Raw genomic sequence first — 19,439 nt, 5'->3', positions numbered from 1 at the left:
AAACTCTCTGAAAATCTCTGAAACCATGCTGTACTCAACGGCTAATATCTACATAACTACTAACTCTACAAACTAACTCTTTTAGACAGAGAAAGCACACATTCTATTAGTTCTTTTTAGATGATTGGTGTTCACGAAGTCTTAACAGAAAAGAATCCTCGGCTCTTGTAAAATGAGCCAGAATCCTCAAAAAAAAACCTGGCAGAACCTACCTACAGCATTGAAAAAAGGGCTGGCAGTCAATGTGTTAACACATTCACTGCCAGCCGTTTTTTTTACTGTAGGTAGGTTCTGCCAGAGGGTTTTTTTGAGGATTCTGGCTCATCTTTCAAGACCCGAGGATTCTTTTCTGCTAAGATTTTGTGAACACACAATATCTCAAAAGAACTAATAGAATGTGTGCTTTCTCTGTCTAAAAGAGTTAGTTTGTAGAGTTAGTAGTTATGTAAGCATTAGCAGTTGAATACAGCATGGTTTCAGCGTCAGAAAAATTATTCTGAGATAAACGGCTTTTTGTGAAATTCGATAGAACAGTCACTTTAACCATTCATTTTTGGCATCAGTAAGACGTCAGACATCTAAACAATAGTTTTGAACAGTAATTTCCTCCATAACAGCAGGAAACACCCCTCTACTTCAAACTCCTCCCTCCGTGTGTGTTCTTCTTGGCTGCAGCGGGCATGTCACAAGCTCGTTGCTGCTGCTGCTGTAACCTCGCGTCACCAGGCTCACTGCTTCTGCTGCTGCTGCCTGTCTGCTGGCGGCCGCTGTGCAAGTCTGGATCGGCTCGCTCGTTTCTTGTGGTTTGTGTTGAGAGCTTTGATGAAGCTTTTGCGATTCTGGTCTTATTTATGCTGCGTGTTTCAAAGTGTGTTCCACCCGTAATCTATTATGCAAATTTGCAATCCCGCACCGCCAGCAATCAGCGCGAAAACGAAAGCGTTTCCATTTTCACGAGAATGGCTTCCTCACACTGCTTTTTGCTTGCCTTCCTCTAGTCTGGGAGAGCACTGTCGCCACTTAGTGGGTCGGTGGAATGGGTTGTACACGTTGTACACGTCCAATACTTATATAAGAGATGTAAAAGGGTTAGATGCACATCCCACGGTCAAAAAAAAAAAATTCATTTTTTTGACGTATTAATACGTCATTGGCAGTCAACCGTTGGATTTTTTTTGACGGATTAATACGTCATTGGCAGTGAACGTGTTAAGATATGACAGACATAAAATTACGCTTTAATTATGCACAAATGCTCGATGCTTACGAAAATGAACATACAGTACATAACCTAAGTTGAAGTATTTTCTTATTTTGCCCAGTGAATGTGTACATTTTGAAAAGCGTTGGATTTATGACTACATCTGCCAGCCCAGTGGGCCATCATGATAGGAGTAGGCATAATAATGTGTTACTTCCACTACAGGAAAGACTTGATGCTCTCTGAAATTAGGTGGAAAAAAATGCACGCATATATACTGTATCAGCATCAGCCAAATGAGTTGGAAAATATCAGCATATAGGATATTGGCAAAAAAAAAAGCAATATCGTGCATCCCTAGTGTGTGGTTAGTGAGGAGATGTGAATGGATCAGGAACCTGGGGTGGAATCAGAAGAGTATACTGGGTGTTAATTCAAGGAGTCGGAAGAGAAGGATTAAGTGAGGGTGGGTTAGGATTTGGGTTTGTGTTGCCAATGGGCAAAGAACATGCTTTTCAGGTGCAGGCGGCCATGACAACAGCCACTGAGGGTAGTGTGTTAATTGAGAGAGAGCATAGAGTGCTTCTTTCCATCTGTGTATCATCAGATTAATGGCTAAGACAAAGTACATTCTATGGTGACAAAGGAGGGAAATCAGACATCTTTGATTGAGTGAACGCATCGCTTTGATTATCATATTATCTGATTGAGCTGACACAGCTGTTAAACAATGCATTCTGTCGGGACACAATCAACAGCAACCAATCAGAACAGACCATCTGAGCGCTGGATTGGAGGAGGGGTGAGAGAGGAGAGGCTAGAGGGGCGGTACCAACTTTATCACAGTACACAGACAGACGGAATCTCCTCCTGCGCGGCTCAGAACCGAACCGCCACAGTTTGAATGAGAACTGCAACAAAACCATTGACAGCATTAGCCTAAAATACCATAAAGAGCAGAAAAGTTTAAGGAGACCATGTAGAGTTACAGCCTATTTACTTCTGTCTACGTCTACTTTAAATTTCCCCCAAAAATTCCCTAACCTTTAAGGCCCATTAACATCTAGCACGATAACTATAAAGATAAATAAGGCCCGTTCACATGACTTGAAAGAGAACTAGATTCAAATCATTAGAACTCAATAGAATGTCTGTGTTCACATTCACACTACAATTGTAACTATAAAACATCCAAAACGACGACAACTATAACTATAACCATATTCTTGGTTCCCTCTCAGAGCGATTTCTCTGGTGAGAGACAACGATAAAACATTTTCCACCAATCAAAGTAAATTTCTACAAAGAAGGGCTGGGAGAAGTCATCAGTTCACTGCAGTGATGGCATGTTGCTTGCTAAGGAACTGATTACATAAGTCCAGAGAAAACCAACACTGTTTGACAAAGAGCATCGCCTCTAAACATGAAAAGAAACGTGACATAATGTTACCGGTCGGGATTGGAAGAGCTCTTGGGATTAGTGGTAAAGCTGTTTACTGACCTGGAAGTTAGTTAACTCGCTACCAATTACTAGCATGATGCTAAAAAAAATAGCATAATCTCTTCGCCAACCTGACAGTATGCGCTATTATCCTATGTTTTCAACATGACCGGGACATAACAGAGCCCTCCTGTAGCCTGTTGAAACGTGTGTTAGCCATGGTGAAGTGAATCTGTCGTCATTTACTTTAGAGCAAGTCAAATAAAAGCATGTAGTTAAAAGTAATCATGGTCCGTTTTTTCTTTGAATATTCGTCGCTGATATCATTGTAGTGTGAACGCTTGAGCAACAGCATATTGTTTTGTTTTTATCATATAGTCGTCACTAAGTGTGAATGGGCCTTTACCAATTTCTTTAATACAAACTTTACAACAGCTGTCCTGCCTAACACAGATGCCCTAAATAAAAGACATGGATGAGACAATAAAGTCTGTATGGTGACATTAGTTCTTGGTGGATGCCTCTATTTCTTCCTGTGGGTGGCAGGTGACTGAGCATAATTCACTCAGTGATATGAAAACACTCAACTAGGGAACAATAAAACAGAGATTTTGACAAAGCCAAATGAAGGTGTCCTGTTTCTGTTTACTCAATTTTCAAGTCTCTGGAAGTTGTTTTTCATACTACAGCAAAATGGATTATTCTGAATGCAGGAAAACAACCCTGATATCTTCAACTACACTGACACCATGGCAAGGAGAATGACAAGCTAGAACTAGGCACAAACTTAAAACAACAACAACAACACTATTTGTTCTGTTTCTTTACAGTGTTGGGGAAAACATTCACAGAAACGTGTTCATTAAAACAGGGGGAGGTAAACCTGCTTTACACTGGTCTAATCCACCAGCCTTGTTCCTTGGCTCTCTGAAAACACTGTAGTGACAGATTAAGCCATTGACGAGCCCTTGCTGCTCTGACCTGGAGGCGTCAATAACACTTGGGATTAAACTAGCTGACAATAAGAGCGGTCATGGAAAGACAACACGAAGAGTGTGCCAGACCACCTGTGTCCATCAGAATAGAGTGTTGTTGTCCAGTTCTGTATCTAGAAGACATCACTCAGTCTTCCACTTGTCTTGTCCTGACCTATCCATATAGAGACATCCAGAGTGTGAATACTGAGCTCAGAGTGGACATCCAGAGTGTGAATATTGAGCTCACAGTGGACACCCAGAGTGTGAATATTGAGCTCAGAGTGGACATCCAGAGTGTGAATATTGAGCTCAGAGTGGACATCCAGAGTGTGAATACTGAGCTCAGAGTGGACATCCAGAGTGTGAATATTGAGCTCAGAGTGGACATCCAGAGTGTGAATACTGAGCTCAGAGTGGACATCCAGAGTGTGAATATTGAGCTCAGAGTGGACATCCAGAGTGTGAATACTGAGCTCAGAGTGGACATCCAGAGTGTGAATATTGAGCTCAGAGTGGACATCCAGAGTGTGAATACTGAGCTCAGAGTGGACATCCAGAGTGTGAATATTGAGCTCAGAGTGGACATCCAGAGTGTGAATATTGAGCTCAGAGTGGACATCCAGAGTGTGAATATTGAGCTCAGAGTGGACATCCAGAGTAGAGGTCGACCGATATTGCTTTTTCAATGGCCGATGCCGATCTTTAGAGAGCAGGGCGGCCGATGGCCGATATACCGTATAATGCCGATTATTATTATTTTTTTCATTCGATAAAATCCGATTAAAATAAACTCCTCAAAAAAAGTTCGGAAACGTTATTTTGCTCGATTATTTCTCCCCTTTAATAATACCAATTGGTATTGTATTTTATATCGTTGGAAAGCCTGATTAGTCACCTTTACAACAGGGTACAACTTGTAAGGATTGTGCATTCATGGAATGAGAAACACACAGCTAAACGTGTGGGTAGCGCCCCCAAAAAATGTGCCAAAATCTCCTGCAATATATATATATTTTTTTTAAGAAATCTAGTAGCCTAGATTTCCATTATCCATTCATGCACATTGAAAATCGAATATAACATTATACTGTAGGCCTACATCTAATATAAGATGTTATCTTAGCCAGTACAGTAACATGTTTCTGATTATTCTTTTTATTAAATAGAAAAATACATTGGGTTATGCCGGGTATATATTTCAGTAGTGGCTGGTAGGCTATAGTGAGAGAGCAGTATGTCAGAAAACTCATTCATGCACTGTTATACATTAACAATAATAATAATAATAATAATAATAATGTAACTGTTTAGATTTGCTGTCATTTGATGGGAGAAGTGTGTTTGCAAAAGATGATGGTGAGGTGAGTGAGGAAACCGTTACAGTAGGCTTATGGGTGCATGAGAAGACTCACATTCCTAGCTTTCAAAGCTCAATAGCCTATATAGTCTACTCTCACTAACTCTTATACGTTTACTGTCTGTAACGCTATGATTGCAGCCAGGGGGGATGCATGAAGCCTACTGTGAAACGCTCGGGTTGATAAGAATGACAACATAACGTAGACGCAAGCCAGTCCAATCGTCCGTCTGCGACGAGTCAATCCAACATTATTTACAGCAGGTTGCATGAGCTCAAAACGTTTTCACGCATTAAATAACAACTGTCCCAAGACATGTTTTCGTATGTTACGTTTGTATGAACGTTTGACAGGCTCGGGTAGACTGTAGGAGGAATGCTACGCTATCTCATTAAACAGTAAACACACACGCGAGCGTGCACACACGCACACACACACGGAGCTATTTAGCCTACTACTAGGAAGCTGTTCCTTCAGCAAAACACTGTTGACAAGTAGCGTCAACGCTAGCTTTTGGACTCCCCCTTGTTGAATCTCTAACCCACATTAATGCAACCTGCTTAAACATTGGAATGACTCGTCGCTTGAGACAAGTTGATCTGGCTTGCGTCTGGTTGTTTCAGTTTCTAATGATATGCGTCCCCCCGCAAATTGCGGGCCGCCAATCAATGTTAACGTTACAGACAGTAAACTTATAAGAGTGAGTGAGAGTATATTGAGCTTTGAAAGCTAGGAGTGCGAATCTTACCGTAGTTTTCTTAGTTTAAGATCTAGCAAGCATGTATCAGAAGTGAGGAGGACTCCACACTCCTTTGAACAGACACCGCAGCCAAAGCCAAGGAAGGGGGAGGGGTGAGCAGCCACACTGTAAACACTTGTAAACCGGCCTTTCTCCGTGGAGTTTAACACTACAATGTTAGTTTCTTCCAGATAGGAACCCCCGCTAAATAATAATAACAAAAACAATAACAATAATAAAAATAATTATAATAATAATAAATAATAATAACTATAATAAAAAATCGGCCTTGTGAGCAAGGCAGAGGCCGATGCCGATTTATTAAAAATGCCAATAATCGGCCCCAATTAATCGGCCGGCCGATTAATCAGTCGACCTCTAATCCAGAGTGCAAATACTGAGCTCAGAGTGGACATCCAGAGTGTGAATACTGAGCTCAGAGTGGACACGTCACGCAGAGTGTGAATACAGAGCTCAGAGTGGACACGTCACGCAGAGTGTGAATACAGAGCTCAGAGTGGACATGTCACGCAGAGTGTGAATACTGAGCTCAGAGTGGACACCCAGAGTGTGAATACTGAGCTCAGAGTGGACACGTCACGCAGAGTGTGAATACTGAGCTCAGAGTGGACATGTCACGCAGTGTGTGAATACTGAGCTCAGAGTGGACACGTCACGCAGAGTGTGAATACTGAGCTCAGAGTGGACACGTCACGCAGTGTGTGAATACTGAGCTCAGAGTGGACACGTCACGCAGAGTGTGAATACAGAGCTCAGAGTGGACATGTCACGCAGAGTGTGAATACAGAGCTCAGAGTGGACATGTCACGCAGAGTGTGAATACTGAGCTCAGAGTGGACACGTCATGCAGAGTGTGAATACTGAGCTCAGAGTGGACACGCAGAGTGTGAATACAGAGCTCAGAGTGGACATGTCACGCAGAGTGTGAATACTGAGCTCAGAGTGGACACGTCACGCAGAGTGTGAATACTGAGCTCAGAGTGGACACCCAGAGTGTGAATACTGAGCTCAGAGTGGACATGTCACGCAGAGTGTGAATACTGAGCTCAGAGTGGACATGTCACGCAGAGTGTGAATACTGAGCTCAGAGTGGACACGTCACGCAGAGTGTGAATACTGAGCTCAGAGTGGACACGTCACGCAGAGTGTGAATACAGAGCTCAGAGTGGACATGTCATGCAGAGTGTGAATACTGAGCTCAGAGTGGACACGTCACGCAGAGTGTGAATACTGCCTCAGAGTGGACACGCAGAGTGTAAATACTGAGCTCAGAGTGGACACGTCACGCAGAGTGTGAATACAGAGCTCAGAGTGGACACGTCACGCAGAGTGTGAATACTGAGCTCAGAGTGGACACGTCACGCAGAGTGTGAATACAGAGCTCAGAGTGGACACGTCACGCAGTGTGTGAATACTGAGCTCAGAGTGGACACGTCACGCAGAGTGTGAATACTGAGCTCAGAGTGGACACGACACGCAGAGTGTGAATACAGAGCTCAGAGTGGACATGTCACGCAGAGTGTGAATACTGAGCTCAGAATGGACACGTCACGCAGAGTGTGAATACTGAGCTCAGAGTGGATACGCAGAGTGTGAATACAGAGCTCAGAGTGGACATGTCACGCAGAGTGTGAATACAGAGCTCAGAGTGGACACGTCACGCAGAGTGTGAATACTGAGCTCAGAGTGGACACGACACGCAGAGTGTGAATACAGAGCTCAGAGTGGACATGTCATGCAGAGTGTGAATACTGAGCTCAGAGTGGACATGTCACGCAGAGTGTGAATACAAAGCTCAGAGTGGACATGTCACGCAGAGTATGAATACTGAGCTCAGAGTGGACACGCAAAGTGTGAATACTGAGCTCAGAGTGGACACGCAGAGTATGAATACTGAGCTCAGAGTGGACATGTCACGCAGAGTATGAATACTGAGCTCAGAGTGGACATGCAGAGTGTGAATACTGAGCTCAGGGTGGACATGTCATGCAGAGTGTGAATACAGAGCTCAGAGTGGACATGTCACGCAGAGTGTGAATACTGAGCTCAGAGTGGACATGTCACGCAGAGTATGAATACTGAGCTCAGAGTGGACACGCAAAGTGTGAATACTGAGCTCAGAGTGGACACGCAGAGTATGAATACTGAGCTCAGAGCGTGGGCTCACCTTGTCGTTGAGGTCGAGGACGTAGGTGCTGTGTCTCCACTTGGTGAGGACGATGGGATCCTGCTGCTTCCGCTCCAGACTGCGACTCTTGGGAATCTCACTGGACTGAGGAGGGGAGATGTTGTACTGTGGAGATAGAGGGAGGGAGAGAGAGAGAGAGAGAGATAGAGGGAGGGAGAGAGAGAGAGAGAGAGAGAGAGGGAGGGAGGGAGGGAGACTTGCACTTGAGAGAGGGAAACATGTTTATAGTAGAACTGGGAAAACAGGAAAAATCCTCTCTTTTCTTGACTGCAATAAAATTATGTATCATCAATACAATCTATATTTACTGCTATTATTATACAGATTTTTTCTCTTGCGTATTAGTCATTTGCTATGATTTTTGTTTTATTTGTTTCTTTGACAGGGTTTCTACATTTTTATTTACATGAACATTTGTCTCCTGGTTTTTAAAGTGGTGATTTTAGAATATGTTTTTATTTTGTCATTCTAATGGAAGCAGTATGTACACTAGACATTTGTACATTCAATACCACCAACAAACAGGATAGCTTTTCATCTGGGAAGAAGTATTAGCATAATATACCTTATTTGAGGTGAAGTAACTCAGACTATAGTGCAGTTAATATGTTGATTTTCTCAGAGCATGTTTCTGCTATTTGATTTTTTTGCTGCCGTTTTTTCCACCACATTTTTAAAAACTAGATTTTTACTGTGCAGCATGTAAAGCTAGACCACAGACACAATGCAACTACAGTACCCATCGGTGTCTCTCCATCTCCCCTACCTCTCTTCTCGCCGGCCACAGCACCATTGGAGAGCAAGAAACACTACCTCACAGGCCCGTTACTGTCTTCTAAGTCACTGGCAATAAGATCCACCATGCCATGTCTGCGTGGCCATGTCTGCACCACTGTCCGTTCACTGTGAGAATGGACCTGCCTGTTCTGATCTGCTCTAAACCCAGCAGCTTAGGGGACACAGCCACTCATATCCCATTACCAAGATCTGAACGCAGACTTGGCTCCTCGCTGCACAACACATGTCCACTTCATTCACGGGACGAGCCTTAAGAGTACACACCAGATTAAAGTGTGTGTTACTCGATAGCGGGGTTAGATGACGCAATGCCTGAAGCTTTCCATTTCAAGGTGAAAGAGATCACTTTACAGAGGTAATTATCGATGAGTCTATATGGAAGACAAAAAGCAAGACAAAGAAAAGGTTGCGTCTCAAAAAATAAATAAATCTAAAGCATAAACACCCTATTTTCATGAGGCAGCCTTACCTTGGGCAATTCCCATTCTGACCTGGAGCCATCGGCACTGTAGTAGTAGGGCCGCCCCTGCTCGTCCACATGCTTTATCCACTGCAAACACAAACATCAGTCAGCATTCAATGCAGTTTCATAACTCATATACAGAGCAACAAAACTCTGCAGGAAGTTTAGATGTGGATACGATTTGTAGGAGTGATTGCAAGAGAAACACAGAAGTGGAGACCAAAACCCCCAAAATGAGCAAAGAATAGTTCCCAGCGAAATGTCAGTTTAATGAAATATTATTAGCAGGGTTCATCAATAGCCCCACTACCTTCTCCTGCGTGTACTCAGAGATGTAGAGGGTGTGTCCGTGCTCGTCCAGCTCCTCAGACCAGCCTCTAGGGGGTGACCCGTACTGACTGTCAGACAGACTGGAGTGGTTGCTGTGGCAGTTCTCCTCTGAAGACAGCGGCTGGAGGGGCAGAGGGAAGGGAAAGAGACAGAGGGGTAAATGACACAAGTTTACAATGGTACATTATCAGATGTTTGATGAGTGAATGATAAACATCATTTGCAGTAAATTAACGTGAGCAGCAACATACTAACAATGGTCTGTAGGCTACTCTGTAACGTTAGTTTAATCAATTGTCTACATGTTAGCCGTGAAAGCAAACGGAAATATGTACGTTAACGTTAAACGGCCGAATAACACCGTTAAATGGTGTAATGTTATGTCAGCGTGCATCATTTAACAGTGCTATTCGGCTGTTTACATTCTTCTGTTTGCATTCACGGCCATGTAAGATGAGATCAAAACTAAGGTTACAGACCGTTTGTTACAGTCTGTGACTGTTAGTCTGTAAATCGTTTGTATTATTTATTTCCTTACCCCCACACTGATGCAAACATACATTTGGCTGAGTTAGCTGCACATTACTCCAGTGATTAAATAAATCCATGTCCTGTAAAAATACTGATCCTCCTCAGTTTAGGGAAAGGGTTCATACATACAGTGATGAATCATGATGATCAATTTTGCACACCATTGTACTGTAAGATGATGATTTTATGTTGGACTGCTGCTAAACTCAGTTGACATTGCACAAGGTTTTTGGTATTCCTCCTGAAAGATTTTAGATTTAGATTTTATGTTGGACTTAATGAGATGGTTAAATAAAATACTGAAATTGAAAAGTTTTTAGTTATTTATTTGTTTTGGGTAAATTTATTGTTATATAATAAAAAAATTAAATAAAAAATAATCGTTAGATTAATCGACTAATCGAAAAAATTATCGTTAGATTAATCGATAAGAAAATAACCGTTTGGGACAGCCCTGCTATATTTTAGTGAAAACTTTGTACTTTGGCATTTTTAGCTCCTATGGTATCAATGTCATATTCCCATAGAGCAGTGATACTCAACTGGCGGACCAGTTTTTCTACAGTACACCTGAACGCAACATGCAAGATACCAGCTGAATAAGTGTCCAAATGTTCATGTCATTCGCCTGGTCAATACTCCACTTCTGTTATAGCATTTCAGTCTGGAATATGGAATATCTTTCAATAATCTATGATTTAGCTGCTAAATTGTCAAATACCGCCGTCTGCTTGCTACCCAGGCACTTATGTATGTACTAACTTAACTAACTATCCGGTGTGCACAACATTGTCAGACTAAACTCCGGCTGACACCCCAAAAACCTACAATCCGCTCCAGAAAAATGTATATTGTTTGTTTATTAACTGGCCTGTGGCCTTCTATCATTTCACGAAAGTGGCCGCCGGGCAAAGCAAGTTGAGTATCCCTGCCATAGAGGCTAGGGGTTGATACTACTATAGTACTGTTGTCATAGAGAGACAGGGAATATAAGTTCCCAAATAATTTATTGCAACGTTTTGACCAGTACAGTCTTCGTCAGGCAAAACACCCATGTGAAGGAAAAAGGGGCTATGTGACATGGACTGGTTTTTTCACTACAAACTCGCCATTTGAAATTGCGCAATTTGAGGTGAAAGGTTGTTTTGTGAAAAAAGTTGTTTTTCGTTTTTCTCCATTAGTACACAAAGAAGAGGATGAACTATCCATTCCATGTAAATGGAGTCCTTTTAGAATCAGTAAATAGGTATATTTTGTCAGATAAAAACTGACTCTGAAAGAGAAAGTACTTGTCTCTGGACACGGCTGGTATTCATTGGCTAATGTCTGCTATTGTTTCGAGTTTCGGTCAATGAGCCACATCAATAGAATCCAGCGTGCTAGATGGGGGCGGGGTGCATGCTCTGTTGTCAAGAAAGACAACATGGAGACTGGAGAGTCACTGAGGACAGTCTGTGTGGATTAAAATGATTGAAACTTTATCTGTGAGACGAGTGCAGTCCGGCCACTTCATCTGATAATATGGAAGAACGACAGATTTTATTCACAAGACCGACGGAACGCAGACAACAAAAAGACACATGTTCGTTATGGGAACTTTACTGATGCAGGCAGTGCAGAACACTTCTGGCTTTTCCTCATAGTCCTAGGTGAGTTTAATCATGATCCCTAACTAATGTTACATCTTGTGTGACCATCTACCGTAGTTATGGTTGGACAGGTGTTTTACTATGTTTATTGTGTTCTGATAGTGGAACAGTAACAAAGAGTATTGAAGAAAAGAAGCGACAATTTACAACAGCACCGCGGCCATTTTGGCACGGAAAACAACAGGACAATAGCACAGAGAGGTTTGTTGTGCCCCAAAATGGCAGTCTCTTGTGCGCTGTTGCAATTAAACAATGGACTAGTTGTCGCTTATTCTCAATGCTCACTCCCCTCTACTAAAATTAACGTTAAAACCGTAGGTGTTGCTGCGTGCAAGAGGGCTCGTGTTTACCATGAATATGACATAAATTCACTTGAACGGTTACATTTATGTAGCTAACATTGTTTGACTGCAGTAACAGATGAAGTCGCAGCAGCTAACAAGCTAACGCTAATGTGCTGGTGGTGTTGGTGGATTATATCCAGTATTGCTGATACCTGTACAGTATCATACCAAATTATTATAGGAGGCCTGCAGTTCTTTTTCATAAGAGAAATGCATCTTTAGAAACAAATAGCAATTAGTGAACTATGGAGACAGTATATTGGTATTGTCAATATCACACTATAGCCCTTTTCCCACATGCGCTTTGTACCGCAAAATGACCGGAATGTGGTCTAATGCCTGCATGTGAGAAAGGCGCCATGCCGGTATAAGCGCGACCCCGTCGTCCCCGACATTTCACCACTTTCGACCTAGTCAGAAGACCGGTATGCTCTTAAGGGGACGCAAGTGGAAACGGTTCCAGTCATTTTCCGCGACAGCGGTCCTTCAATCATGGGCGAGAAGTAGCCTACACACGTTGCTTAATGTTCCAGCGGGCATAATCTAATCATTCGCGCACATTAAAGCAAACTGGCGAAATGATCTTGTGATAGCCTAATAAGAGCAGTAGCCTATGTCAGCTTGCTGATTTCCGAAGGCAACCCCGGACACATCAAACGAAGCCAGTCTGCTTTCTCTACATACATACAAGCGTTGAGCAGCTTGCAAGCCTTTCTCGCTGTGTCTGTCTGTGGCTGCTGCTCTCGAGCAGAGAGGGGAGGGGGAAATCGGCTGTGTTGATTATGCTGGCGGCTTGACGCTGCTCTTAAGTCAAACGAGTGTGATTTATTGTGTGACAACTGACAAGCGAACTTATTTCGAGTTTTGCCGACCCCCCAAATAAGCTCCCCCCTCCCCCCGCCCCCACAACATACAGGCAAATTCGCTGATAGATTCCCACATGCGCGAGCCGAAGTGTGAAGGGAAATGTCCGATATTGACTTACAGGTAATTTTCCGGTACGCATGTGGGAAAACGGCTTATGACATCATAGTACGGCTAAAGACTTCTTCTCTCTCCCTCATAATATTGCAATAAACCAAAACACCACATGGGGGCAGTGTTGGCTAGCAAATCATGAGACCTTGACAAGAATGCATTTTCTTTTACAACCTGGCAGGGAAACATGATTTCCCCACATCAAAGCGACTCTCTTGTTTCCCTACCTTCAGTAACCACAACGCAACTTCAAACCCCTCTGAGGCTCAGCTCACCTCTGCCCTCAGCTGGGCCTTCAGCTCTGGCCAATCAGACATTTTTGGAGGAATCTCTACCAGTGCTTTAACAAGTATGCCCTGTACCGTTATCAGCCATGACCTACAGCAGGACTCCATTAAGAGACATCAGCTGACAGCATCTCAGCTTGGTAATAGACTTATCTGTATGTGCCAACTAAATGACTGCATTAAATCCTAGATACTGTACTAATTGTGTGTTTCAGCATGTGATCACTTAAATTTCTTTTCATTGGTCTGAACCATGCTGTTTAGGTTCACACAGCACAATTACAAGAGAACCAGGGCTTGTAAACAAAAGTCACATTGTCTTATAAGTAGCTTGTTTATTGGACGGACCGTTAGTAATCTGTCATCCTGCCAAGTTAGAGAGAAGTCCAATTAGGACTAGTCTGTGTTCTTTACTGCAATTGACCTTTGCTGGTGTCCATACCAGTTAACATCTGAAGAAATAGCTGAACATGAGTGACAGTGCAGGCTGCCTGCCCTCGCATCATCAGTTGGCCAGGAGGTCATGTTTTCATGTCTGTCTGTTTGTCTTTCTGCAGGATATCTCAAAAGGTTATGGACGGATTTACACAAAATTTTGTAGAAAAGTAGAGTAGGTCATGGGCCAACTTGATATCTTTCCATGCCCACTGGCCAAAAGGCGGCATGGTGATGGGTGTGGCCAATCACAAAAAGGCACTTAACTTCCAAATGTTTCACTTAAGACCACAAAAATTTGAGAGGTTTGAAAGGTTGGCAGAGGTATGCTCTCTACCGAGTCCCCTATAGATTTCTAGCATTTTGGGGTTGTCTCCTGTGGGTAGTGAGAATGGGCCTTTAGCCTTGTGGAGGAGATACTAGCTGTGTGGGGGGTGAGTGTCTGTAGGCAATAAAGGGGATAGGAGGCTGAAGGAACTATCCCTCACCTCGCTCTCTCCTGTGCCCTGGGTGTCCCCCCGGCTGCTGCTGGTGCTGCTGCTGGCATCCCGGGAGCGGGGCGGCTTCCAGGTGCGCTCTCCGCTCGCCCGGTTGTAGTAGAAGTGGCGGCCGCTCAGGTCTTTGTGGGTCTCCCAGTCGCCCAGGATGTGCAGAGGGCAGCTGGAGGGCACGGGCGGCAGGCTGGACTGAGAGATCTTCAGCTCCTGCAGGTTGGTGTAGACGGGCGAGTCGGACCGGCCCGGGCCTGTGGGCGATGTTGTCTGTAGGAGGAGAGAAAGAGAGAGGAGGTCAGTGGGTGCAATAAGGTGCCTGCCAATTATAAACCTCTGTTCAGCTCAAAAAAGTGATAAAGGTTTAAACAGCCTGCTTTCCTGTAGAGTTTGACTTGCTGTAGAGAAAAACATCTAATCCAATGCATGATGTCAAAGTTCTAAAATATGTTCCGCTATATTCATAAAGTGACTCATTTGCAAAACTACTTAAAATTCACTGACTTGGACAGACTTTCTGTGTATGGATTCACTGACTTGGACAGACTTTCTGTGTATGGATTCACTGACTTGGACAGACTTTCTATGTATGGATTCACTGACTTGGACAGACTTTCTATGTATGGATTCACTGACTTGGACAGACTTTCTATGTATGGATTCACTGACTTGGACAGACTTTCTATGTATGGATTCACTGACTTGGACAGACTTTCTATGTATGGATTCACTGACTTGGACAGACCTATGTATGGATTCACTGACTTAGACAGACTTTCTATGTGTGGATTCACTGACTTGGACAGACCTTCTATGTATGGATTGGAATAAACCTTTCAACAGTCCATGATATTCCAGGAATTCCATGACCAATTGGAGGAGCCAAGCAAATATTCCAGAAATTCAAGTATGTGTAGGAATTTCATTTCCAGCCAAGCACAGCCACCAGTTGCGATCACATTCTGAATTTGTGGAAGCTGAGCTGAGCAGTTTGTTGCAGCAAAGTACGTCATACAAACATGCACAGTGAGCTGCAAACACACAGAGCATCTAGGAGCATGAAGGTGAGGCCACGGGCTTGAAAAAGAGAGACGAGGGTATTAATAAGAGTCTCTCTGATGGTCTGCATGGCAGGATGGAGACGCTGATGAAATCAGATGCCACATGTGGCCAGCAGACGTTTCAAAACTGATCCGGTCCTCCAACGAGACATGCAGCACAAGTTACATAACAACTGATCCTGTCTGTGTGCTTTGAGACCAGGGACAAATGGAGCTATGGGTAAAAGGGTTGCTGATCTCATGACATCCATACATTGTGCATCAATACTCATTTCAACACTAATAGATGGCTACATTAGTCACATTTGCTATATTTCTTAAGACCATCAGCAGCAGTGTGGGGTGCCGTCGGTGAGCGTCTGTCACCTTAGTCTTTGCAGTGCGTCCCACACCGTTGGCACTAGTCCACCTTGACTGGTCGTCAGCTTAGAGAATGGCACGCCCAAAACGTTCTTGTCATTTTTCAACTTCATCTTCATCTGATCTGATCGTTCAAATACACAGATATTTTCACACGACGACATGGCCTTCGAGAAAACCCCTTGAGCCTGTCGCTGTATGAGACAGTATCATCCGTTTAGTGCGGTTTCTCCTTATTTTGACGCCTCTGCCTCTTCCTTCCTTCCTTCCTCCACAAGCAAAAGACCATCATGCCATTTGCAACTTTTTAATAATTTTCCAGATTAGAAGTAGCTATAGTATATTACGAAACTGTCTACAGTGTTTCCTCTAGAATTTCTTTCAGGCCTCGCCTGGAGGGACTTCAAAACCTAAACCAACCACAGGGGGGACCCTCGCTGGCGACTGAAATGTTAACATTAGGATTAGACTGTGATGTCATTATAATATTAGTCATTTATGTTATTAGTATAAAATCAGGCCTGGCGGGGGCCTCGTTGGCCTGACGGGCCGCCCAGGCCTGTACAATTGTAGGGGAAACACTGGTCTAGGTGATGAGCGAGAGTGGTGTGAAAATGTTAGCCAAATGCTGTTTTGTTTCATGAAATGTATCTGGTTTGTATATCCACTGATCTAGGTCTCACACACGTGCAGAGTGTACATGCTGCTTGACTGTCGGCTGTAGTCTGTGCGGTGTGTTCAGGCGACGTAAGTCGGCCTTCGTTGCCCCAGTTCTTTGCCGGTGGGCTTTAGGTATTTAGCTGACTCTCATACAGTGTGTGTGTGTGTGTGTGTGTGTGTGTGTGTGTGTGTGTGTGTGTGTGTGTGTGACCACTAACTCCTCGGCACACGGCGCTGCCAAATCTAATGTTTGGTTCGCTCAGGATGTGGAAATGAGAAAACACACATGGTGCAGAGCAAGAGCAAGCAAAGAGGAAGCACAGGGCTAGATTAGACACAGCCTTCCTGAGTGAAGGACGTGCACTGCAGCACTGCTATCTGGCGCTCATCTGAATACCCTGATGAGGAAGTGGCAGAGAAATAAAAGCTCAATAAGCACATTAAACTGTGGACAGTCAGCCTATTGATTACAAAGCAGCCTCTATGTTGAGTGTATGCACGTTGAGTAAGAGCCACAAACATTATGTCAGATGCATTCCAAACTGAACCACCATCAAAATGTACCAAGTCCACATTATAAACCCATGGTGACCATTTCTTCTGAGCCCCATGAAGATTTACTAAGAGCTAATATAATAGACTGGACTTGAATTGAACTTTCAAGTTAACCAAGTGCCCAATGCAATAAGCTTCATCACAAATGTGTCTGCATAGTGTCTTGTCAACGAGGACACGTTTCAAAGCAGGTTTTTAAAGTGGTCTTTCTGTGACGTCGGAGGAACTCCAAAGCCGGCGCCATCCGAAGGTCACTGGACAAAAGCAAGAGAGCGATGTTTCCATGGCTACCGCTCAAAGCATTCAAAGTCCATGCGAGTGCTTTGTGAATAATATTTGGTGTTTGGTACAGCAGCGAGTGTTTGAGATTGAAGTGGATGCCAGTGGCCTGTCTCTCTGGAGCGGCTCCAGCAGCAAATGTTCTGCAGAGTCGAGCAGATAAAAGCCTAACCGGGACAGAATTAGCTACAGTACAGGAGCCTGTGCCAGCACCAAACCTGTCCCGGCTGTTTACTGAGGACAAATGCTGGGCGGCCATGTTCCCCCACAGGTGAGGAATGTGAGAGGAAAAAATTTGAACAAATCGGCACGGTGGAAACAGATGGGACTTCCTGCCACTCTTGGAATAACTGAAATATTTTCTCATAAAAGGTAGTATTATTTAATATCCTGAAACTGTGGAGGGACAGAGCAGAGCTTTGAGCCAGGACCCTGCTGCTTTTGTGTATCCGCCGTTTCCTCATTTCAGTCCAACAGACAGCAAGTGTGCTCGCATGGAGACAAACTGCTGACAGCAGATGGTTTGGTGAACCCAGGTTTGAATCCATCAGGCAAGACCGGCACGGAGCCGGTGTGCCGGAGTTTTAATTGAGTTTTTAGGGAATAATCTGGTAATGATCAAGTCCATATGCAGATCCCTCGCCTGGTGTGATTTGAGTGCGGCCCTGCAGCGAGGGTGGGGTCAAATCCATTGAAATTCCTCTCAGTCCAGAAAAACTAAATGACGTCCGGTGGAGAAATAATTAACAGGCTTTAATGTCCATTTTGACATGAGTTAAACGAGAGAAAAGCCAAGCATTTCCCTGAGGTCAGCTTCTCCATTTCACAATCGCTTTGGACACGCATTCTGCCGGCAGGCAAAGACGGCACCACAGGCCTGCTGCTGACATGCTGCTGACATGCACACCCCACATGTCAACCCTAAATTCATGTTATTCAGACCATTTCCACAGGGAGCAAGTCTAGAAATGTACTTAGCAGGAGAAAAATAAAACACACACACACACACACACACACACACACACACACACACACACACACACAGAGAAGATGCTTGCTTTATAATGACTTGCATCCCTGCCCTGCCACTTTCCTACAACATGGCAGTGAGGCCATTTTCTCGGCTGCCTTCAAATGACACAAGTCAAAGTGGAAATAGGAGGAATGTGAAGAGACACTCCATGCCCTCTTTTATAAACATGGCCTGTTACTGTTACAAGATGGCAGCAAAGCCTCATGCAACGTGCAATAGAACACAGTGCTGAAAGAAAGCTGCTGAAGGCAAGCCTGGAAGAGCAAGATACCAGACTATATTCATTATTCACACAATATCTGCACGTTTCAGAAAGCAAGCTGACTTATTAAGACTTGTCTTGAATGCTACCTACCTGGAATTGAATTCAAAAACAATTAAAAAACCCAAATAAAGAACCAAATCTGTCAAAACCCGCCTATTACCCACTGAACATAGAAAGATCTGAGAGTACAAATTGGCAGCAAAAGAAAAAGGACACAGCCAGGAAACAAACCGTTTGTCAAACTGTCTTAGGCAAAGCAGATTTAATTGTACTAACCCTGTTCTGTATCAAGAAGTGGACATGCAGCACAAAGCTGTCCTTGCAAAGAAAACTGTATTCAAGACATCGAGGCACCTTCTTCTAGCCATCATGTCACACCTAAGCTCCCCATGGCTGAACGTCACCTTGTGTCCCTGAAGCTCCCCATGCCTGCCCTGGTCTGAACGTCACCTTGTGTCCCTGAAGCTCCCCATGCCTGCCCTGGTCTGAACGTCACCTTGTGTCCCTGAAGCTCCCCATGCCTGCCCTGGTCTGAACGTCACCTTGTGTCCTGGGCTGCACACAAACACGTCATCGTCGTCCTCTCCTGCTTTCCTGTAGCCTCTGAATGTGTTGAGCATGCGGCGACGCATGCCGATGCAACTCGAAGCGCCGGCCATGGCCATCAAGTGTGACAGGAGGACACGGACTGACCTGTGGCTACACCTCCCTCCCCCAACAAAACTCTCACACACACTCTCTCCCTGTCTCACACACTCTCTCTCTCTGTATCACACACACTCTCTCTCTGTATCACACACTCTCTGTCTCTCCCTCTGGCTGGTTCAGTCGCTCTAACATTCCAGTTGAAGGTAGGAAGAAACTCAAGACGGCGACGCGGTCAGACTCAAAGGGGAACAGGATCTTTCTACCTCAGGCTGCTAAACAGATGGACGGACACACACACACACACACACACACACACACACACACACACACACACACACACACACACA

The 19,439-nt window shown here is 44.1% G+C and overlaps 1 protein-coding gene across 4 annotated transcripts in view; it reads right to left on the bottom strand.

Annotated features, from left to right (window-relative positions):
- LOC310789783 (rho GTPase-activating protein 12-like) overlaps positions 1-19,439 on the bottom strand; it is a 118,761-nt gene that overhangs the window by 11,461 nt on the left and 87,861 nt on the right. For 2 of the 4 annotated variants that reach the window (XM_083651464.1, XM_083651465.1), the window contains exons 3-6: positions 14,229-14,501; positions 9,497-9,637; positions 9,193-9,273; positions 7,905-8,030 (exon numbers count right to left, since the gene is read on the bottom strand). In XM_083651464.1, coding sequence (XP_083507590.1) covers positions 7,905-8,030; positions 9,193-9,273; positions 9,497-9,637; positions 14,229-14,501 — 621 coding nt within the window. Of the gene's footprint in view, positions 1-2,037; positions 2,113-7,904; positions 8,031-9,192; positions 9,274-9,496; positions 9,638-14,228; positions 14,502-18,986; positions 19,119-19,439 lie in introns of those variants that run through there. The other 2 variants (XM_083651466.1, XM_083651463.1) reach the window with 2 other exon arrangements.

The sequence above is a fragment of the Poromitra crassiceps genome (genome assembly GCF_964638095.1).
Source record: "Poromitra crassiceps genome assembly, chromosome: 2".
NCBI lineage: Eukaryota > Metazoa > Chordata > Actinopteri > Beryciformes > Melamphaidae > Poromitra > Poromitra crassiceps.
Note: the sequence above shows the minus strand (reverse complement) of the source record. Positions and strands in the feature narration are given on the sequence as shown.